The sequence below is a fragment of the Carcharodon carcharias genome, chromosome 16 (assembly GCF_017639515.1).
Source record: "Carcharodon carcharias isolate sCarCar2 chromosome 16, sCarCar2.pri, whole genome shotgun sequence".
NCBI classification, from domain to species: domain Eukaryota; kingdom Metazoa; phylum Chordata; class Chondrichthyes; order Lamniformes; family Lamnidae; genus Carcharodon; species Carcharodon carcharias.
In genome coordinates, this window is record NC_054482.1 from 75,969,520 (window position 1) to 75,994,246 (window position 24,727).

Here is a 24,727-nt window from a genome sequence, read left to right on the forward strand (position 1 = left end):
GGCATTTTTAAATTAACGGCACTATAAAAGCAAGAGTTATTGTAGTTTTTTTTTGAAAATTTATAAAACATTGTCTTTTCATCCTTTTACATGATTTGACACAGATACATCACACAGGAAGGCTTCAAATTAAAGCAGGGAGCACCTAGACCCCCAGCTGCTGTCACCAATGCTGTATCCTGGAGATCTGAAGGAATCAAGTATCAGAAGAATGAACTTTTCATGGACATCATTGAGTCTATTAACTTCCTGGTTAGTTCATGCTTTTTAGAAGGTAACCTTGGGTAAACACTTGGATCAGTTGAACTGTATGTACCAGCATCACATGGTTAGAAACTATTATTTGGAAAAGAACATAACATAAACACTGCTCTTTGTGCTTGTAGCTCACCAACCTCATTCACCATTTACATACGTACATTGTATGTAAATGGTGAATGAGGTTGGTGTGTGTGTGTGTGCATTTCCATACATACATTGCAATTCTGTCTTTGCATTTCTCAATCCTATTTATTCCACTCCTATCTAATATGGTACTACTTCCTTCTCTAGTACTCTCCAACAATCTCACTTTATGCACCTTATTCCCCTTTTCTACATCTATATGCTGAAGCCCACCCCCCCTAACAATTTAGTTTAAACCCTCCGCAACCATACAAGTGAACCTCCCTATGAGAACATTGGCCCCAATCCTGTTGAGGTGCAACCTGTCCCTTTTAAATAGGTGCCTGCTCCCCAAGATCTGGTCCCAATGCCCCAAGAATCTGAAGCCCTCCCTCCTGCACCATGCTCCAAGCCACACATAAATCCTCTCTAACTTCCTATTTCTACTCTGACTAGCACATGGCACTAGGAGGTTCCCTCCTAGCTCCTAAAAATCTGACCTTATGACCTCCTGTCCTCTCCAGGTCTTGGTGCCAATCTGAAGCTTTTCACTTTTCACCTCTCTTTTTAAAATTCATTTACAGGATGTGGGCATTGCTGGCTAAGCCAGCATTTATTCCCTATCCCTAATTGCCTTTGAGACGGTAGTGGTGGGCTGCCTTCTTGAACAGCTGCAGTCCATGTCATGTAGGTATACCCACAGTGCTGTTAGGAAGGTAGTTCCAGGATTCTGACCCAGCGACATGGAAGGAAATATATTTCCGAGTCAGGATGGTGTGTGGCTAGGAGGGGAACTTCTAGGTGGTGGTGTTCCCATCTATCTGCCACCCTTGTCCTTCTAGATGGTAGAGGTTGTGGGGTTAGAAGGTGCTGTCTAAAGAGCCTTGGTGAGTTTCTGCAGAGCATCTTGTAGATGGTACACACTGCTGCCACGGTGCGTCGGTGGTGGAGGGAGTGAATGTTTGTGGATGTGGTGCTAATCGAGCTGTCTGCTTTGCCCTAGATGGTGTCAAGCTCCTTGAGTGTTGTGGGAGCTGCACTCATCCAGGCAAGTGGGGAGTATTTCATCACACTCCTGACTTGTGCCTTGTAGGTAGTGGTCAGTCAGGAGGCGAGTTATTCGCCGCAGGATTCCTAGCCTCTGACCTTCTCTTGTAGCCACAGTATTAATAGTCCAGTTCAGTTTCTGGTCAACGGTAACCCCCAGAATGTTGATAGTGGGGGATTCAGCAGTGGAAATGCCATTGAATGTCATGGAGCGATGGTTAGATTCTGTCTAGTTGGAGATGGTCATTGCCTGGTGGTGTGTGGTGCGAATGTTACTTGCCACTTCTCAGCCCAAGCCTGGATGTTGTCCAGGTCTTTCTGCATTTGGACATGGTCTGCTTCAGTATCTGAGGTGTAGTGAATGGTGCTGAACATTGTGCATCATCAGGGAACATCCCCACTTCTGACCTTATGGTGGAAGGAAGGTCATTGGATGAAGTAGCTGAAGGTTATTGGGCCGAGGACACAACCCTGAAAAACTCCTGCACTGATGTCCTGGAGCTGAGATGTCTGACCTCCAACAACCATCTCCCTTTGTGCTAGGTATGACTCCACTGAGCGGAGAGTTTTCCCCTGATTCCCATTGACTCCAGTTTTGCTAGGGCTCCTTGATGCCACACTCAGTCAAATGCTACATTGATGTCAAGGGCAGTCACTCTCACTTCACTGCTGGAGTTCAGCTCTTTTGCCATGTTTGAACCAAGGGAATAATGAGATCAGGAAATGAGTGGCCCTGGCAGAACACCCAAACTGAGTGTCAGTGAGCAGGTTATTGCTAAGCAAGTGCTGCTTGATAGCACTGTTGATGGTCCCTTCCATCACTGTATTGATGATCGAGGGTAGGCCAAGTAGATCACGTGACAGTGGGAGAACATTTAGGGGACAGTGATCATTGTATATAAGGTTTAGGATGATGGTGGAAAATGACATTGGTCAATCCAGAGTAAGAATAATCAACTGGCAGAGAGTGGGCTTCAATGTGGCAAGAACGGATTTGGACGGGATAGTCTGGAACCAAAGGTTGGTGGGAGAAACAGTAGCTGAACAATGGGCTACCTTCAAAGAGGACGTGGTTTGGGCACAGTGAAGGTACGTTCCCTCAAAGGGGAAGGGTAGGACAAACAAATCCAGAGCTCCCTGGATGACAAAGAAGATAGAAATTAAGTTAAAGAAGAAAAAGTGTGCTTAAGACAGGTGTCAAGTAGCAAATACAACTGAGAACCAAGCTGAATACAGAAGGTTCAGAAGGGATGTGAAAAAGCAAATACTTGAAGCAAAGAGCGATTATGAAAAAGACTGGCAGCTAACATAAAAGGAAATCCCAAAGTCTTATATTGACACATCAATAGTAAAATGGTGGTAAATGGAGGAGTAGGGCCGATTAGGGACCAAAAAGGGGATTCATACATAGAGGCAAGAGGCATGGCTGAGGTGTTAAATCAATACTTTGCATCTGTCTTTCCCTACGAGGCACATGCTGCCCAGGTGACAGAGGAAAAAACTCAATCACTAGAAGGATTTAAAATTGATAAGGAGGAAGTATTGGATAAGTTGTCGGTACTTAAAGTTGATAAGGCACCTGTACCAGATGAGATGCATCCAAGAATATTGAAGGAAGTGAGAGTGGAAATTGCACAATCTTTCAATATTCTCAGGATTCGGTGGAGGTGCCAGAAGACTGGAGAATTGCAAACATTACGCACTTGTTCAAAAATGGCTGTAAAGATCTGCCCTGCAATTATAGACCAGTCAGTTTAACTTCGGTGGTGGGGAAACTTACAGAAACAATTATTCAGGACAGAATTAGTAGTCACATGGAAAAATGTGGATTGTTTTGGAACAGTCAGTTTGGATTTGTTAAAGGAAAATCATGTCTAGCTAACTTGTTGCAGTTTTTTGAAGAGGGCAAGGCCATTGATGTGGGGTATATGGACTTCCAAAAGGGGCTCGATACAGTGCCTCACAACGAATTTGTGAGAAAAGTTATGGGTCATGGAATAGAAGGGACAGTAGCAATGTGGATATAAAATTGGCTGAGGGATAGAAAACAGAGAGTAATCGTTAATGGGTATTTATATTTTGGCTGGAAGAAGGTTTGTAGTGGAGTTCCCCAGGGGGCCGATATTTGGGATCCTTGCTTTTCCCGATACATATAAATGATCTAGTGGTATGCAGGGGACAATTTCAAAGTTTGTGGATGACACCAAACTTGGAAGAATTGTAAACTGTGAGGAGGACAGTGTAGAACTTCAAAAGAATATTGACACATTGAAGTGGGCAGACAGGTAGCAGATGAAGTTCAATATGGAGAAATGTGAGGTGATACAATTTAGTACAAAGAACATGGAGAGACAGTATAAAATAATGGATATTATTCTAAAGGGTGTGCAGGAGCAGAGAGATCTGGGCGTATAAAAACATAAGTCATTAAAGGTGGCAGGAGTGTTATTTCTAAAGCATACAGTGTTCTACGTTTCATTAACAGGGGCATAGAATACAAGAGCAAGGAGATTATGATGAACGTATATAAGACACTGGTTAGACCTCAGCTGGAGTATTGTGCACAATTATGGGCATCACACTATAGGAAGGATGTGAACGCATTGGAGAGAGTACGGAAGAGGTTTACGAGAATAGTTCCAGGGATAAGACACTTCAGTTATGAGGAAAGATTGGAGAAGTTGGGACTGTTTTTCTTGGAGAGGAGAAGGCAAAGAGGAGATTTGATAGAAGTTTTCAAAATCATGACGGATCTGGACAAAGTAGAAAGGGAGAAACTGTTCCCGTTCTTAAACGGATTGAGAACCAGAGGGCACAGTTTTAATATAAAAGCAAAAAACTGCGGATGCTGAAAATCCAAAACAAAAACAAAAATACCTGGAAAAACTCAGCAGGTCTGGCAGCATCTGTGGAGAGAAGCACAGTTAACGTTTCAAGTCCGCATGACTCTTCAACAGAACTAAGGAAAAATAGAAAAGGGGTGAAATATAAGCTGGTTTAAGGGGGGTGGGGGAGTGGGACAAGAAGAGCTGGATAGAGGGCCAGTGATAGGTAGAGATAACCAAAAGATGTCACAGACAAAAAGACAAAGAGGTGTTGAAGGTGGTGATATTATCTAAAGGAATGTGCTAATTAAGGGTAGAAAGCAGGACGAGCAAGGTACAGATAGCCCTAGTGGGGGTGGGGTGAAGGAATCGAAAAAGGCTAAAAGGTAGATATAAAACAATGGATGGAAATACATTTAAAAATAATGGAAATAGGTGGGAAAAGAAAAATCTATATAATTTATTGGAAAAAAACAAAAAGGAGGGGGAAATCAGAAAGGGGGTGGGGATGGAGGGGAGAGTTCATGATCTAAAATTGTTACACTCAATATTCAGTCCGAAAGGCTGCAAAGTGCCTATTCGGAAGATGAGGTGCTGTTCCTCTAGTTTTAAAGTGTTTTGCAAAAGAAGCAAATGCAAGATGAGAAAAAGCTTTTTCACACAGCGAGTAGATAGAGTTTGGAATGCACTGCCTGGAAGTATGGTGGAGGCAGGTTCAATTGAGGCATTCAAGAGGGCATTGTTTCTATTTAAATATCATCCAATGTGCATGGTTATGGGGAAAAGGCAGGAGATTGGCACTAAGTTAAAATGCTCAGAGATCTAGTACAGACACAATGGGTTGAATGGCCTCCTTCTACACCATAACAATTCTGTGATTCTGTGATAGATTGATGGGGCGGTGATTGTCTGGGTTGGATTTGTCCTGCTTTTTGTGTACGGGACATACCTGGGCAATTTTACACATAGCTGGGTAGATGCCAGTGTTGTAGCTGTACTGGAACAGCTTGGCTAGGGGCGTGGCATGTTCTGGAGCACAAGTCTTCAGTTCTATTGCCGGAATATTGTCAGGGCCCAAAGCCTTTGCAGTATCCAGTGCCTTCAGCCGTTTCTTGATCTCACGTGGAATGAATTGGCTGAAGACTGGCATCTGTGATGTTGGGAACCTTTGGAGGAGGCCAAGATAGATCATCCACTCAGCATTTCTGGCTGACGATTGTAGCAAATGGTTAAGCCTTATCTTTTGCACTGATGTGCTGGGCTCCCCAATCATTGAGAATGGGGATATTTGAGCTGGTCGAGTCTAAGGATATAGCTGCTAGACTGGGTCTGCTGCAAGTGGTGAGGGAATAAACAAGAGGGAAACACATACTTGACCTCATCCTCATCAACCTGCCTGCCGCAGAAGCCGGTAGGTGTGACTACCGCACAGACCTTGTGGAACGAAGTTCTGTCTTCACATTGAGACTACCCTCCATCTTCAACCAGAAATGCCGAGTGGGTGATCCATCTCGGTCAGTCGTGGTCCTTGGGACATTGAAGTCCCTCACCCAGAGTGGACTCTGCGCCTTTGCCACCCCCATTGCTGCTCCCTCTTGGGCTCGTGCTACTCATTCTTGCTCTCGCTCTTTTATTCTCTCGTACTGCTCCCTCTCAATCACGCACTGCTCACTCTCACACTCGCTCTTTTATTCTCTCGCATTGATCCCTCTCACGCTCGCTCTTTCATCCTCTCGGGCTCGTGCTGCTCCCTCTCGCGCTCATTCTTTTATCCTCTTGTGCTCGCACTGCTCCCTCTCAGTCACACGCTGCTCCCTCTTGTACTTGTTCTTTTATCCTCTCGGTCACACACTGCTCTCTCTTGTACTTGCTCTTTCATCCTCTCACGCTTCTCCCCCTCGCACTCGCTCTTTCATCCTTTCACGCTGCTCCCTCTCGGGCTCGCTCTTTTATCCTCTTGCAGCGAGTGATTGTTTTAAGTTCCTCCCTTCCTTTTTCCCCCAAATTTTCTAATAATATTGGGATGCTTTTTGTGTTTTCTACCGTGAAGACAGATACAAAATATTTGTTCCATGTCTGCCATTTCCTATTATTAGTTCCCCAGTCTCACCCTCTAAGGGATCAACATCTATTTTAACTATGCTCTTCCTTTTTATATACTTGTAGAAACTCTTATTGTCCGTTTTCTTTATATTTCTTACTGGTTTATTCACAAACTATTTTCTCCCTCCTAATTTCTTTTACTCACTCTTTGCTGGTTTCTAAAATTTTCTCAATCTTATGGCCTCCTACCGCTAATCTTCAGAATATGTTGTGGCTTTATTAAATTGTGCCACTGCTTTTAGTGATTTGTGTACCTGTATTCCCAATCCCTCTGTTCCTCTACTCCATTTAAATTTTTATCTTCCAAAGGATATTCAGCCTCCTATTCTTCTGGCCAAAATGTACTACTTCAAAACGTATCCATATTAAAGCTCATTTGCCAATTATATGCCTATTCTGCAATTTATTAATGTCTTGATATATTTTGTTGTACTCTTCCTTTGTATTAACTATACGCTTCAATTTGACTTCACCGACAAATTTTGAAATTGTACTTACAATTACCAATTTCAGATTGTTTAAATAAATGGTGGACAACAGTGATCTTGGTGTTGATTGTTGCAGAACAACACTTCCCACCTTTTGCCAATCTGAGGATCCATATTTAACTCCTCCGTTTTGTAGTCAGTTTGCTATCATTATTCCACTTGCCCCCTGATTCTACATGTTTTAATCTTGGTAATGTGTTTCCCTTACTGAAGGCTTCTTGGAAATCCAAATACATTACATCTACTACATTTCCCTATTCTATCCTTTCTATTACTTCTTCAAAGAAATTAGTAAGATTAACCAAACATGACTTTGCCTTAGTGCATGCTGACTACACTATAATATTTTCAGTTTCTAGATGTTTTTCTGTTATATCCTTGAGAAAGGATTCATTTCTCTTTCCTACCACCGATGTTAAGCTAAATGATCTATCCTTCCTCAAATTTGTTCCATCTCCCTTTTATATAGAAAAGCCACATTAGCTGGCCACTAGTACTCTGGCTGATTACTCCAGTTTAAGATTTCATTCATCCAAAATCCATTTATAACAAGAATGGCAGCACTGGAAGGGACAGTGATTTGCAGTTCCTACAGAATGTAGCAGCTTCGAATAAAAAAAAATGCTAACTTGGTTGAAAACGTTTCCTAAAGAAGTGTTTGTCTGAGATTAGTTGAACTCAAGATCTCATAGTTGGAGACAATTCAACACATCAGGGAAAGAGAAAGATTTCTGGAGAAAGAGTTTCTCTGACAGTTATAGAAGAAGGTGTGGCGATATATACACACAGTTAGAGAAAAAAAGAAAGGAAGGGAGAACATTTAAGATATTTTGGTCTATGTGGAAGCATTATAAAGAAAGGTAAGACCTGAAGTCCTAGTAAAATTGTTTAGGAGAATAAAATAGAATCATAACAGTACAGAAGAGGTCCATTCAGTCCATTGTGTCCATGCTGGCTTTCCAAAGGAGAAATTGGACCTCAAAGTTGATCATCTCTGAGTTATTATCCAGCCATGTGTTAGAATATGGAATGATGGAGAAATTAAGGAGCTCAACAAATGGCTAAAGGGATGATGTAATGTAGTGTTTTCCATTTAGGGGGACATTGGCACCACTTCTGGGGAAGATGGAAGCTATTCCTCAAGAATGGGCTCGACCTGCACAGGAAGGGAGCCAATAGACTGGCAAATGGATAAAACAGGAAATGAGGAGTCATTTAAACTAGGCAAGAGGGAAGCAGGGAAAAATCAAAGCATCTGAAAGAGCAAGCAGAGAAAGTCAACTAGAAACTAAAAAAGAATTCAGTGAAAAGAATAGCATGCAGAATGGAGTGAAGAGAAAAATTACATCAAATAATTAAGTTAAAGGAACAAGGTGTTAGCTTGGCCAAAAAACATCAAAATTAAAGGACTTGCTATAAGTCAAAGTGAAATGCATGAATTGCAATAAAATAAATAAACTGGGGGGATTAGAAGCACTTGTATCACTTGATGACGTAATAGTACTAACCAAAGCTTGAGTGCAAACTGAGCAGGGGTGTAAATTAAACATATCTCATTATAATATTTTAGGAGGGACAGAATAGCTAAGAAAGGAGGAGAAAAAACAAAATTGGTGAAGAATGAAATACACAGACTGTACACAAAAAAGGTTCAGATTGAGTTGATATGGTTAGAGATCGAAGCCTAAAAATTATGTTAATGTTACCTCTGAAGAAGTCATACAGACTCGAAACGTTAACTCTGATTCTCTCTCCACAGATGCTGCCAGACCTGTTGAGATTTTCTAGCACCTTCTGTTTTTATTTCAGATTTCTAGCATCTGCAGTATTTTGCTTTCATCATTATATTAATGGAATTATATTACAAGCCTACTAATTGTGGGATGGAAATGGAAGAGGAAATCTGTAGACAAGGTACCACACAGGATAATATTGAGAAGACTGAAGTAAATAGTTAGGGGGAGGGTATCACGTTGTTTTGAAAACTGACTAGAGGGAGGAAATAGAAAGTAGGAGATAGGAGCAGTTTCTCAGATTGTTGTCCCCCAGAGTAATGCTTTGGGTCCATTGTTGTTTACTGTTTGTATCTATGAGTTGGATTTAGAGCTTGGGAGAATGGTATTCAAATTTGCAGATGATACTTGCAGATAGGAGGCTTGACAAATAATTCCAAGTGGCCTATTTCTGTGTTATAACTTACATGGAATTCTACATAATGAACTTGTAAAGGTTATTAGGCTACCTGAGATATCCTATAGTAGCACAGTCAGAGCTATGGAAACTGCCCCCTCCTGCATGACTGAAAAAATAATGCAACATTAGAGCTATAAATTAAATAGTAATATTTATGAAAATTCCAAATAGCTACAGGACTCTAAAGGTGTGAAATTTTGCAGGTAAATGCTCGTGGCACTGTGGTTCATGGTGAAATTCTGGGACAGATTCTAATGAATTGCTGCTTGAGTGGGATGCCTGAAGTCAGTTTGTGTTTTAATGACAATGTTCTTTTCAAGCAGAACCAAAGTAAGTACACAATTTTGGAATGAAGCAAAATGGTCAGTAAAATCCGAGAACATCCTAAATGTAAAAGCAGCCTAGTTTCTCATTGGCCCTATTTAAGTTGAAAATCTTGTCATATAAATTTGTTTTATTTAAAATAAAGTTTTAAACTGATTTACAAATTTCATTCATAGGTGAAATGACTCAAGAGTGTCAATCCCCATTAATATTAACTTTTTTGCTCCAAAGGAGAAAATGTTAATGTAGTGGACTTTGAAGACATAAAATTCCATTCATGCGTCCGCCTGTCTCGCTTTGAAAATGACCGTGTCATCTCCTTCATCCCGCCAGACAAGGACTTTGAATTGATGTCATATCGAGTCACAAATCGAGTAAGATATGAGTAATTTTATTAAGGTTATCCTGTATTATGATAAAACATTAATATGTGATGAAGTACGTTCCCAAGGAGACACATAAGGAAGAGGAACTGGGCATGCAAAGGAACTCTTCTGTGAACTCATTGTGTATCACATTACTGCATATTGGTCTCATCGCTAAATCATCTTTATTTTAATGAAACAAGTATACAATACACCGGTTTGCCAATATGGTCCTGCCTCCGGGCCATTCTTCGGCAGAAGGGGATGCACGGACACCAGACTACACTGGAGTGAGATGTAGATTGAGTGAGAAGTTAGGACTTTCTGGTAAACTTTTCTTAACTTTAAATTTAGATTAAGAGTTAGGTTCTAACTTTCCCACATTGCTAGTTGAATAGCCTAGTTAAACAGGGAGCTGCCTGAAGTGGCAGTTATCTCTTTAGGGTAGTGTCCTAGGCCCAACCATCTTCAGCTGCTTCATCAACGACCTTCCTTTCATCATAAGGTCAAAAGTGTGGATGTTCGCTGATGATTGCACGATGTTCAGCACCATTCATGACTCCTCAGGTACTGAAGCAGTCCATGTCCAAATACAGCAAGACCTGGACAATATCCAGGCTTGGGCTGACAAGTGGCAAGTAACATTTGCGTCACACAAGTGCCAGGCAATGACCATCTCCAACAACAGAGAATCTAACCATCTCCCTCTTGATAATAAATAGCATTACCATCACTGAATCCTCCACTATCAACATCCTGGGGGTTACCATTGACCAGAAACTGAACTGGACTAGCCATATAAATACTGTGTCTACAAGAGGAGGTTAGAGGCTAGGAATCCTGCAGTGAGTAACTCACCGCCTGACTCCTCAAAGCCTGTCATGCATTTACAAGGCAGAAGTCAGGAGTGTGATGGAATACTCTCCACTTGCCTGGATGAGTGCAGCTGCAACAACACTCAAAAAGTTTGACACCATCCAGGACAAAGCAACCCGCTTGACTGGCATGCTATCCACAAACATTAACTCCCTCCACCACCAACGCACAGTGGCAGCAGTGTGTAACATTTACAATATGCACTGCCGAAACTGACCAAGGCTCCTTAGGCAGCACCTTCCAAACCCACAACCACCACCATCTAGAAGAACAAGGGCAGCAGGCACATGGGAACATCACCACCTGGAAGTTCCCCTCCAAGCCACTCACCATCCTGACTTGAAAATATATCGCTGTTCCTTCACTGTTGCTGGGTCAAAATCCTGGAACTCCCTCCCTAACAGCACTGTGGGCGTAGCTACACGAAATGGACTACAGCGGTTCAAGAAGGCAGCTCATCACCACATTCTCAAGGGCAATTTGGGATGGGCAATAAATGCTGGCCTAGCCAGCGACCCCTACATCCCATGAATGATTAAAAAAAAACAATATCCCTCAATCAGCTGAAAGCAGTTGCCTTCAGTAGATGTTAATTACTGTAGCAAAAAGCTGAGCTATCTAGTGAGCCATCAGAGGCTCTATGGACAGAATTTTCCATGCCTGCTGATGTTGAGCGTCACGTAGGGCACGAGCAGACAGTTTGGCAGGATGGCCAAAATTCGGTTTCATGACTGGTGAAAGCAGTTTGCAGTTGTCCGCTCCACCCGTCAATGGCAAGCCACATTTCCTACTGCCGCACATCAAGAGCTTCATTGTAATAAATTTGCATATAATTATAAGCCCAGCTCTAGGAATCATCTCCTCATGCTCATCCGGGCACGTCAGTGTGATTGTACTCCGACGTGTTTCATAACTGAACATAAGCGATGCGCAGCTGGCAAGCTGCACTTCGCTTGGGAATTTGAGGTTTGTTTGCTTACCTTGCTTCGGTCAGCACTCGCAGTCATCAGCACCAGGCTTCACAGGCAGCACCATTGTCACTTTTAGAGGGTGCTCACGGGCTGGTTTCTACTTACAAGACCAGCCATAAGGCGGGGGTGGATTTTCAATGGCTGCAGGGCTAGTGTTTGCTTGGGGAAGGGGGAGAAGTTGCCTCAAGTAAGGGAAGAGGCTGAAGGGCTGGGGAATTACTGGGGAAGGGAGGTATCTCAGAGCGTGTGTTGGAACACATGTTGATCTGTGCAAGTGGCTTGAAGAGAGTGAGGGCTGAGGAGGCAGTCTCCAGAGGTGATGAGGCCAGATGGAGATGTGAGGGTCTGTGTGAGAGAGAGATGGGTGATGTCCATTGAGATGCCACTGAATGCATGATGGGCTTGTGAGTGTGTGAGTGTAGAGTGATGAGATGGTTTCCTTACCCTGGTGGCATGGATGAGATCATTTGTTGTCTTTCTGCACTGGATAACGAACCTCTTCTGTGCAACATTGACACTGACCACCACTGCCATTGCTTCCCAAGCTGGAGTGGTGACACTGATGGGCCTCCTGTGGCCAAAGTAAGAATAGAGGACATTGTGGCGGGCTCCAACCGTGTCCAGAAGGTGTCCCAGGGATACGTCACTGAGTCTGAGGGCTGCAGTCTTCTTGCCATGTCTTCTGTGCAGCAGCCCTGGGCTGGAAGTGCAGAGGTGTGCGTGCAGCTGCACTTTAAATATGGAGCCCGGTGGTGAGGAAGTGGTGAGGTGATGGTGTTGGGGGTGAATCTGAGGCTGCCTGCCAGCGAAATGCTGTATTTCCCGGGAATGCATGATTAATGAGCTGGGATTGGGACTATACGGCGCGAAAACTCGCCATTGCGGCCAGTAGGTAAAATGTCCTTTTTCCCACCCGCTACTGCATTTAGTGCATATCTGGATGATTTCGCACTATATAGCAGAGAGTTTTAAACCTGCACATAGAAAGGGGCGCACAGAAACCAGACTATGCCTGAGTGAGACGTAGGTTAAGTGAGGAGTTGGAAATTTGGCTCAGGTGGGAATTAGGGGCAGAGGGAGAAAGAGCTGCTCTATTTATTTTCCAGTCTCCAATGGTTGGTGAGTTTCCTTCCTTGTCTCCAAGCTAGGTGAGTGCAACTTTCTATTACTTTATCTGTGTAAATTAACAACTAATTGACTAATTAAATAAATAAGGTTGGAAAGGAATGGTAAGGCTGGTGGTGTGCCCTGACTGCAGCATGTGGGCATCTTTGGAATGCACTGCAATCCCAGACAGCCATATCTGTAGGAAGTGTCTGTAGCTTAGGCAACTTCAGCTCCAAGCTGAGCTAGAGTCTGAGTTGTGGTCATTGCGGGACATCAGGGAGGAAAGTCACTTGGACATTTTGTTCCAGGAGGCAGTCACTCCACTTAGGTTAGACAGAGCCTTAAGAGTTGGTTGATGGTCAGGGACAGGAGGATGCGACTGTGAGTTAGGCAGGTAAGGGGAACCAGCATAGAGTGATGGAGGAGCCTGATCCCCTGACTTTGTCCAATAGGTATGTGGTGCTTGCTATCTGTGAGGATGGGGAGAAAGACTGCAAGGTAGTTGAGCAGACTGACCATGGTGAACGATGCCATTCAAATGGGGGGACAGAAGAGGAATGTGGTAATGATAGGAGGCAGTCTAGTCAGGTGATAGCTATTGTTCCCTGCAGCCAAGAGCATGAGTCCAGATGGCTGTGTTGCCTGCCCAGTGTCAGATTTGGGATATCTGCTCAGGGCTGGAGAGGATGCATGTAGGTATCAATGGCATAGTTAAGACTAGGATAGAGGTTCTGCACAGAGTGTGTGAGGAGCTAGGCACTAAATTTAAAAGCAGAACCTCAAAGTTAATGATCTCTGAATTATTATCTGAGCCACGTGCAAATTGGCGTAGGACAAATAAGATTAAAGAGATGAATGTGAGAGAAAGAGTGTGTGCGAGAGAAGTGAGTTTTGATTCATGGGGCACTGGCATCAGTACTGGAGAAAGTGGGAGCTATACAGTTGGGACAGTCTACACTTGAACTATGCTGGGGCCGGTGTTCTAGAGAATTGTATAACCAGGGAAATAGAGAGGGCTTTAAACTAACTAAAGGTGGAAAGAGATCATGTAGGGGAATATTGAGTAAATTAAAGGGAAATGATAAGGCAATAGATCCAGGTAGCAATAAAGGTAATGATAATGAGAGTATGGTAGGAAGGGACAGTGATTACAAACTTAAGAGTATGCCAGCAGATAGGACTAGAGTTTACAAAAACAGTAAAAATGCCTGCAACATTCACAATAAAACAGATGAATTGTCAGCTCAAATAGAAATTTGTATGTACGACTTGATAGCCATTTCAGAGACCTGGCTACAAAGAAACCAAAGCTGGGACTTGAATCTCCAAGGGCATGCGAAATTCAGGAAGGACAGTAAGGTGGGAAAAGGTGATGGGGTAGTTCTGTTAATTAAAGAGGGCATTAGTTCTAAAGATCAAAATGTAGAATCAGTTGGGGTAGAACTAAGAAACAGAAAGGGGCAGAAAACATTGGTGGGAGTTGTTTATAGGCCACCAAACAGCAGTGGCAATGTAAATCACAGTTTAAATCAGAGGTGTGTTCAACAAAGTTAATACAGTAATCATGGGGATTTCCAATATCCATATATGCTGGGTAAACTTAATTGGTACTGATGTTGTGGAGGGTGAATTCTTGGAGTGTATGCAAGATGGTTTATTAGAGCAGTACATTGAGGAACCAACTAGGGAATGGGCTATTTTAGATCCAGTATTGTGCTCTGAGAAAGGGGTGATTAATAGTGTTGTTGTAAAAGAGCTTTTAGGAAAGAGTGACCATAATACAACAGAATTTTACATTAAGTTTGAAAGTAATGTAGTTCAATCAGAGACTAGGGTCTTAAATCTAAACAAAGGAAACTATGAAGGTATGAGGGGCAAATTGGCTATGGTAGATTGGGAAACTATGTTAAAAGGTATGACAGTAGACAGGGAATGGCTAATGCATAGTTTCCAACAAAAAAAAATCCTTTCATGCACAAAAACCCAGCAAGGAAAATGTTCCAATTGTAGCTAACAAAAGAAATCAAGGATTGCATTAGATCAAAGGAAGAGGTGTATAAAGTTGCCAAAAAATGGTAAGGCTGAGATTTGGAGCATTTTAGAATTCTGCAAAGGAAGTCCAAGAAAAAATTAAGAAAGGGAAAATAGCAAGGAGCATAAAAATGGACTGTAAAGCTTCTATGGATATGTAAAAAGGAAAACATTACAAGGGTCCATTACGAGAGGAGTCAGGAGAACAGGGAATAAGGAAATGGCAGAGAAACTAAACAAATATTTTGTGTCTGTCTTCACGGAGGAAAATACTAAAAAACCTTCCAGAAATAATGGAGAATCAAGGTACCAGTGTAAATGAACTGCAAGATATTAATATTAGTTTTTAAAAAGTACTAGAGAAGTTAATGGCACTGAAAGTAGATAAATCTCCTGGACCTGATGATCTACATCTCAGAGTTCTGAAAGAAGCGGCTGTGGGCATAGAAGATGCATTGGTGGACATCTTTCAAAATTCAATTGATTCTGGAATGGTTCCTGGAAATCAGAAGGTGACAAATGGAACCCTACTAATTAAGGAAGGAGGGAGAGAGAAAATGGGGAGCTACAAACCTGTTAGCCTGACATCAGTAGTAGGGAAAAAACTAGAATTTATAATAAAGGATATGATAACAGGACACTTAGAAAATAATGGTAGGATTAGGCAGATTCAGCATGAATTTATGAAAGGGAAATCATTTAACAAACCTGTTGGAGTTTTTTGAGGATGTAACTAACAATAGATAAAGGGGAACTGGTGAATGTGGTATATGTAGATTTTCAGAAAGCTTTTGATAAAGCTTTTTTATACAAGAGGTTAGTAAACAAATTTGGGCACATGGGATTGAGGGTAATATACTGGCATGGATTGAAAGTTGGTTAATGGACAGAAAACAAACAGTAGGAATAAATGAGTCATTTTTGGGCTAGCAGGCTGCGACTAGCAGCTACTGCAAGGATCAGTGCTTGGGCCCCAGCTGTTCACAATCTATATCAATGATTTGGAAGAGGCAATTAAATGTATTATTTCCAAGTTTGCCAATGACACAAAACTAGGTGCAAGTGGGAATTCTGAGGAGGATGCATTTCATATCTCTTAATCTTGTGCAAATAAACATTATGGCATTGACAAAAAAGACCACAGAAAGGACAACTTATTATAACCACTATAACCAGATGTCAATCAAGCAAAGTCAACAGTTCTCTCCAGTTGTCAAAGCAGAACCTCCTACTGACATAATTCCTTTATGAGTCTGGGCTATTATGCAAGCATGCACAAGGAGGACAGATAAGGACTCTTTCAGTAGAACTGGATGAAAGATTTGTGATTGGGTGTGTTTTTTCTGAGCAGTTCTACACATGATATTGTTAGTATATGGCTCATTGGTTCTGTACATAATGTATACTGGGTGAATGGGTATGAAGGGCCATGGGGAGGTGAGTGGGGGCATGAATTGGTGTTGGGGGGGGGTGTATGAGGGGTGAGGGTGAGAGGGTCTAACAGCCTTTAATATAACTGGGACAAAGTCCCAGAGAACTGAGGTGGACGGCCTAACCAGCCTGCCTTTGCACTTGGCCACTCCTGTGGCAGCCTACTCTCTGCTTCCGGGATTGGTGGGTCCAACTCCATCCCAAACCCACCTTGCCCTGGAGCAAAAATTGTGACATTCAGGAGCCTTTCTACTGAGATGGGTCCAGCAAGTTGGGAAATTTCCCGATTCGAGCCATCTGCGTTGTAGTGAAAATCTGGACCTTAGTCTTAGTAATTACGCAGGTCATAATGAGAGCATTTATTTTGTTTCAAAGTTACATCAGAATGAATAAAAGCTTTGCGCATATAACAAGAATTGTAGTTCTTAGTGTTCATAATTTTAAAAAATTAAATTGCAAAGATTTATTTAATTGAATAATGTTTGAGTTATAACAGTATGAAATGACCATGTTATGCACATGTCTGTTCAGGTCAGAGCATTTCTATTGGTTGAAGCAAACGTGCAGAGATACACACACAGCAGAATGGAGATCACAGCAAGGGTAAGGAATGGAATAGGAAGGCAATGAATGTTCTGTTTATAGAATAAATCAGATGTTTTAGTTAGTCTTTTTTGCAGTGTATAAAGCACAATGCAAGAGAGCCTGTTTGTATAGAAAAATCTAATCATCAAGTATTCTTCTGTTAATTTTTAAAAAATTCCGTTCACTATTCTTCTCTCCTTTAACCTTGTCTGCTTTATTCCCTGGCTAAGTGAGTTGACATGAGCTATTTCCAGTTGTCTGTCAATCTCATTCAAATAACAGAACAATATGAAGGGGATAGAATCTGTATTTTATCTTTTACTATATAGCTCAACATATAGTTAGGTTTCCTTACAGTTACTGCACCCTGCGTGTTAGTTTCAATCGGCTACTTACCAATAGCCAAAATCATTCAGCTGCATTATATCCTGCAATGAAGAGCCATTTAATTAAATTCCCACTGTATATGTCTCCTCCCTAGCCTCTTTGACCATTTAAGTGCCATTTGCCATTCCTGTTGAACTATGTTCCATGGGTGTCTCCAACACATCATTTTAGAGATCACTATTCATCTCTAAACCTTGATGGTACATATCTGCATCAAGGCGATACCTGCAAATCTGATTTACGGTTCAGCCTCTGCTTCTTCCAGCAGGAATAATTGGATAGCAGTCAGAGGCAAGAATCTCACTAACATATCCCTTCCCTAGCCCAGGAAACTGACATGAATTGTAACTTTTGTTACAATCCCCACAGAGACCATTAACTTTTAAAAAGAAATTCAATCTTCTAGTTGGCAGCTGAAAGGATGGCATGTCAAGATTTCATGTTTTAAGATGTTTATTGTAACAACAGAGTAAGAGCACTGTTGACTAAACACTATCTTTGTAGGCAATTTATACCTTAAACCACAGAATGGAATAACCTCCCTTCTTAGTTTTAGCCCAGCTGCAAAAACACAATTCACTGGTATACTTTACACCGTCCTTTATGTAGACATTCAATTTTCCCAGAATAAATCCAAAGTGATTATTTGCTCTTGAGAATTTATTCCTGTTCTTTTCTTTCTCAGCCAGGTAACTTGCAATCTTAAAACTGCTATGTTGGTTTTTGGTTCCCAGATGTTGGTAATAATCACATTTTAAGCTTGGAAAGGTCAGAACTCTTTACGTTTAACTTGCCATGCTGCCTTCTATAAAAGAAGGACTGGGTTGAACTCGTTCTGTTACAAATCATATCAGTCTCTGGTGTAGCTGTGAAATGTGGCCCCCGAAACACTTACATATAACAATTAGTTCCTAGCTTTTCACAGATATTTACAGATAATACAACAATATTTCATAAACTGTTCTTTCACAGGGTTCCTTTGCCCTGAAACTCTCCTCTTGCCCAAGCTAGGTGACTCTTCCAGCCTTGTTTAACTTCCAACAAATTTGGTCTTTTCAATCTAAGCAGGAGCTTCCACCCACATTCCTCTAGTTGCTTCCTCTCTCCCAGATCCAGGCACACACAAAAAATGTCTATGATGCTTAGTAATATGCTAGAAGAAACCTGTAACCTGAACATTAAAAATGGCCTCCTCTGCCCTCTTCCTCACGACAAAGTGAAACACATTAGCCTTACATCCATGTAGAAATTCTGATTAGTTATTCTTGATCCCAGCTCTCTTTCATCTTAGAAGTAAATGGACAGTTTACGGTATAACTGTTTACAGCCTGATACTTAGAACAACTTTCTGGGACTTTGGAGACTCACAGTCCCCACTGTTAACACACAGGCTGCTGCCATTGATTCTAAGCATAAATACCTTGCACCTTCTTCCTAGTAAAACAAACTAAGCCTTCCTTTGACCTCTAACAATCAAACCACCCAGGCTTACTGTCAGGCAGGATGCAGAACAGGTCACATGACCCCCTTCATTTACCCTAAACTTAAAAATACAGTGCCAAAACATTACAGTCTTAAAATTGAGGTTTATAATGAGGTTTTAGCATGCATGAAGCTGAATAATCAACTCAGTACAGACCCGTGATTCAAGTGGGAACCTTTTTGGTTTGTGAGGGTCAATGCCACACAAGACAGTGCATTACCCACTGAACCATCAAAGCAGGTCCACATCTAAACGTAACAATTTTAATACAAATAAAGATCCTCTCTAGTTGACTGTGTCTATTATTTTACAGGTTAAAGGACAGTTTAAAGAGTGCCTGACTGCTACAGATGTTGCCATCATCTTCCCTGTCCCCAGCGATGCCTCATCTCCAAAATTCGGCACAGCTAAAGGCTGTGTAGAATGGGTACCCGAGGACAGTGTTATCATCTGGTCTATAAATTCTATTAAAGTAAGTACAATGTACAATGTTTTACCTATCAGTTATGTATGTTTATTGGGTAACAATTGGATAACTGGCTACAGGTGGGTGTCATTATTAGTGAGAATGTTTAAACAAATATATTTGTGTTTTTCTCTCTCAATTCAGGAAGTATTCAAGCATTGAGGATACCCAAAATTATTGAGTTTGGTTCATTTCAGACATTAATTCCTAGTGCAACAGTGCATTCAGATTATTTGTAGAGGATTTCATGTAAAATTGCCCAACCGCTTCATCAGTGGCCAATGTGAGATTAGCAAGAAGAGCCTGAGCTGAATCTTCTTTCGGCTTTTTTTTCATTTTGGGGAGCACCTGGTCTCTGTTTTGTGACTTTCCCCTGATGGTAGAACTGAAGTTGTTTCCTTACCATGAGAGTAATGACAGACATAAACTTTTACCCTACAACTCCCAAGCACTGTCCTAACCCACTGTCCTTAATCCTACATTTTTTTAGTGGTATAAATCTAATTTTAAATTAGAATATGTTGATATTGACAAGTCAACTAATATTGAATTAAAGTCTTAATTACTGCAAAAGCTTTCAAACAACTTTCAGTTGTGCTGCCTCTTCTGTGGCACTGACTGTGATCCTTACTATGTTGCCAGGCTGGAGTTATGCATCCAGAAAAACTTTATACTGTCACTTCACTGTTGATCCCTACTGACCTGTGAGAAATTTACAAGCCAGAACAAACTGTGACCAAAGTATTTATTCACCACAAATCCTTAGTTTCGTTTATAGATCTTGCTGATTCAGGAAAGAAGTCCTATAGTCTTACTGTAACATTTTTGTTAACAATTATAGCTGATGATCTGAATTAGGGCCAATGCTCTTCTGTGTGCATTTAATTAAAAATTCCTGAATGTCTTGACAACAGTCAATAGTGTATGTTAATAAGTGGTATCAGTCATTCCCTGTTAAATGTGTTTTACTATTTACATGAAACAATAATTTGTTTAGTGTTTATTCATCCAATATGTATTCCCAGTACAATTTAGTAGGACATATAGTCCATCTATATTTTTCTCAGTGCCCTGTATCAAGCACAGATAATAGGTCAGATCTCCACAATGCTGGCACTCTGAGCTGGGTATTAATAGTTTCAACCTGAGAATGATTTCCTCTTTTTCTGCAACTGATGGTGAAACCCACAGCATCACGTTTGAAATTGGAAACCCTGTAGGGCTAGATGGGGGAGGGATGAATTAGCATCCTTACCACACCTCAGCGTCGTGTTATATTCCATTTACCTGCACCACCATAGAGTCATAGCGGTATACAGCACAGAAAAAGGTCCTTCGGCCCATTGAGTCTGCCCCAGTCAAACAAGTACCTAACTATTCTAATCCCATTTTCCAGCACCAGGCCCATAGCCTTGTATGCCATGGCATCACAAGTGCACATCCAAATACTTCTTAAATGTTATGAGGGTATCTGCCTCTACCACCCTTTCAAGCAGTGAGTTCCAGATTCCCATGATTCTCTGGGTGAAAACATTCTTCCTCACATCCCCTCTAAACCTCCTGCCCCTTACCTTAAATCTATGCCCCCTGGTCATTGATCCCTCCACCAAGGGGAAAAGTTTCTTCCTGTCTATCTATGCCCCTCATAATTTTATACACCTCAATCATGTCCCCCCTCAATCTCCTCTGCTCCAGGGAAAATAACCCCAGTCTATCCAATCTCTCCTCATAACTAAAACTCTCCAGTCCAGGCAACATCCTGGTAAATCTCCTTTGCACTCTCTCTAGTGCAATCACATCCTTCCTATAATGCGGATTCCAGAACTGCACGCAATACTTTAGCTGTGGCCTAACCAGCATTTTATACAGTCCCAGCATAACCTCCTTGCTCTTTCCTTTATTAGCCGAGGCATAGAATATAAGTTTCCCATATGCCTTCTTAACCACCTTATCTACCTGTCCCGCTACCTTAAAGGACCGGTGGACATGCACACCAAAGTCCCTCTGATCCTCCGTGCTTTCCAGGGTCCTACCATTCATCATGAATTCCTGTGCCCTGTTTGTCCTGCCCAAGTGCATCACCTCCCAGTTATCTAGATTAAATTCCATTTGCCACTGATCAGCCCATCTGACCAGCCCGTCTATATCCCTCTGTAATCTAAGGCTATCCTCCTCGCTATTTACCACCCCACCAATTTTCGTGTCATCTGTGAACTTACTGATCAACCCTCCTACATTCAAATCTAAATCTAAATTATATGTTCTACAAACAGCAAGGGATCCAACAGCAATCCCTAAGGAACCCCACTGGACACAAGCATCCAGTCACAAAAACACCCCTTGACCATCACCCTCTGCTTCCTGCCACTCAGCCAATTCTCGATCCAATTTGCCAAATTGTTTGGATCCCATGGGCTCTTACCTTCGTCATCAGTCTCCAATGTAGGACATTATCAAAAGCCTTGCTGAAGTCCAAGTAGACTACGTCAAATGCATTGCCCTCATCTACATGCCTGGTCACCTCTTTGAAAATTTCAATCAAATTGGTCAGACATGACCTCCCCTTAACAAAACCATGCTGACTGTCCTTGATTTCCAAGTGTAGATTAATTCTGAACCTCAGAATTGCTTCCAATAGTTTCCCCACCACTGAGGTTAGACTAACTGGTCTGTAGTTCCCTGGTTTATCCCTTCTTGAATAACGGTACCACTTTGGCTGTCCTCCAGTCCTCTGGCACCTCTGGCCAGAAAGGTATTGAAAATTATTGCCACTGCCCCTGATAGCTCCTCCCTTGCCTCACTCAACAGCTTGGGATACATTTCATCTAGACCTGGAGATTTATCTACTTTTAAGCCTGCCAGACCACTTAGAACCACCTCCCTTTCTATGCTAATTTATTTAATTATATCACAGTCCTTCTGCCTGATTTCCATACCCACATCATCCCTCTCACTTGTGAACGCTGACATAAAGTATTCATTTAGAACTCTACCTACTCCACACACAAATTACCACTATGGTCCTTATTGAGCCCTACTCTTTTCCTAGTTATCCTCTTATTCTTAATGTACTTGTAAAATAACTTTGGATTTTCCTTTATGTTACCTGCCAATGTTTTTTCATGACCCCTTTTTGCTCTCCTAATTTCCTTTTTAAGTTTCCCCCCTACACATTCTATACACCTCTAGGGCTACCGCTATTTTGAGCCCTTGGTATCTGCCATAAGCCTCCCTTTTTCTCTTTATCCAATCCTGTATATCCTTCGACATCCAGGGTTCCCTGGATTTGTTGGCCCCACCCTTTGTCTATACTTTAATATGTTCGCCCTGTACTCCCCCTATTTCCTTTTTGAATGAGTCCCACTGCTCTGATGCAGATTTACCTAAAAGTAGCTGCTCCCAGTCCACTCTGGCCAAATCATCTCTGATCTTTTTAAAATCAGCCTTCCCCCAATTTAAAACTCTGATTTCTGGCCCATCCTTGTCATTTTCCATAACAATCTTGAATCTAACAGAGTTATGATCACTATCTGCAAAATGCTCCCCCACTGATACCTCTACCACTTGCTCGGCTTCATTCCCTAAAATTAAGTCCAGGACCGCCCCTTCTCTTATAGGACCTTCTGCGTACTGCCTTAAAAATCTCTCCTGGATCACTTTAAGAATTCCACTCTCTCTAAACCTATTGCACTGTGACTAACTCAGTTAATGTTCGGGAAGTGGAAATCCCCCACTATTACTACCCTATTGTTTTTACACTTCTCTGAAATTTGCCTACATATCTGCTCTTCTATTTCTCTCTGACTGTTTGGGGGCCTTTAGTACATTCCCAGCAATGTGATTGCTCCTTTTTTGTTTTTCCGTTCTACCCAAATGGCTTCATTTAAGGACCCTGCTAAGATGTCATTCCTCTTTACTGCTGTAACTGATTCCATGATGAATATTGCGATACCCCCTCCACTTTTACCTCCTTCCCTGTCTCGCCTGATGACCCTATATCCGGGAATATTGAGCCACAAATCCTGCCCCTCTCTCAAACATGGCTCTGTGACAGTAATGACATCATACTTCCATGTGTTAATTTGTGCCCCCAAATCATTTGCCTTATTCATCAGACTCCTTGCATTAAAATAAATACCATCCAACCTTGTGAAACTCCCTTGTGCCTTAACTGGCCTATAGTTTCTATGCCTTCCAGACTCACTTGCTCTCTCTTCTAATTTTGGCTGTGCATCTCTCACTGCTGAACAACCTCTCAGGATCCCATCCCCCTGCCAAGCTAGTTTAAACCCTCCCCAACAGCACTAGCAAACCTCCTTGCAAGAATGTTGGTCCCATTCTGGTTCAGGTGCAACCCGTCCGTCTTGTACAGCTCCCACCAGCCCCAGAAACAGTCCCAATGTCCCGTGAAATCTAAAGTCCTCTCTACTGCACCATCTCTCCAGCCACGCATTCATTTGGACTAACCTCCTATTTCTATGCTCATTAGCATGTGGCACCAGAAGTAATCCAGAGATTGCTACCTTTTGAGGTCCTGTTTTTAATCTGTTTCCTAGCTCCCTAAATTCTGCTTGCAGGACCTCATCCCTCTTTCTACCTATGTCATTGGTATCAACATATACCATGATCTCTGTCAGTTTGCCTTCCCCCTTTAGAATGCCCTGCAGCTGTTCAATGACATCCTTGACCCTGGCATCAGGGAGGCAACATACCATCCTGGAGTCATGTCTATGGCCGTAGAAACGCCTGTCTGCTTCCCTTACCATCGAGTCTCCTATCACTATTGCTCTTCACCCCCCTTTTTCCTCCCCCCCATGCAGCTGAACTACTCACAGTGCTGTGAGCGTGGCTGCACTCCCCAGAGGAACCGTCAATCTCACCGTTTACCAGCGCAGAATAACGGTTCCCAAGCGAGATGCACCCTGGGGATTTCCTGACTACCTGCCTGACACCTTTCTTCTGACTGATGGTCACCCATTCCCTCTCTGTCTGCACTTCCATAAACTGTGGGGTGACCATGTCCGAAAATGCGCTATCCACGAAACTCTCAGCCTCGTGGATGCACCTCAGTGCCTCCAGCCGCTGCTCAAGGAGTATCTAGGACTTCCCACATGTTGCAGACTGACATGGGACTGAGCTGCCCTGCCATGCCTCTCACTGAAAAAAACCCCTTACTTTAAGTTAAGTATAGTTTAAAAACAAAGTTAAATTATTCATGTACTTTAAATAAAAACTAAAACCCTTACCCTACCTTGGCTTGATCTATTTTAAACTGGATAAAAAAACTTACCCACTACTCACCAATGTGCTGATGTCACTTTTTGAAGCTTCCCCGCACTCGCATTGGTTCTGCCCTCTCTGCCGCTCTCTCGCACTGTCTTGTGATGTCACTGTTGTTATTTTCAACAAGAACTGACTGCAGGACACTCTCCCCAGACCATGTAAATTCCATTATTAAAACTAGATTTTAAACTAGGAGTTAATATTAAATTTTAGGAAGGCTGAAGCCATTGTCGTTGGTCCCCAATGCAAACTCCTTCCCCAACTGCCATTTCCATTCACTTGTTGGCAACTGTCTGAAGCTGAGCTGGACCTAACACAACCTTGTTGTTGTGTTTGACCCCAAGATGAGCTCCCAACCATATTGCTAAGACTGCCTAT

General features: G+C 42.1%; 1 protein-coding gene across 1 annotated transcript in view; it reads left to right on the plus strand.

Moving 5' to 3' along the window:
- Positions 1-24,727, plus strand: part of LOC121289283 (AP-1 complex subunit mu-1-like) — a 54,932-nt gene that overhangs the window by 26,204 nt on the left and 4,001 nt on the right. The window contains exons 5-9 of the mRNA XM_041208576.1: positions 105-252; positions 9,244-9,370; positions 9,596-9,738; positions 16,677-16,748; positions 18,914-19,072. Of these exons, the coding sequence (XP_041064510.1) occupies positions 105-252; positions 9,244-9,370; positions 9,596-9,738; positions 16,677-16,748; positions 18,914-19,072 (649 nt within the window). The remainder of the gene's footprint in view (positions 1-104; positions 253-9,243; positions 9,371-9,595; positions 9,739-16,676; positions 16,749-18,913; positions 19,073-24,727) is intronic.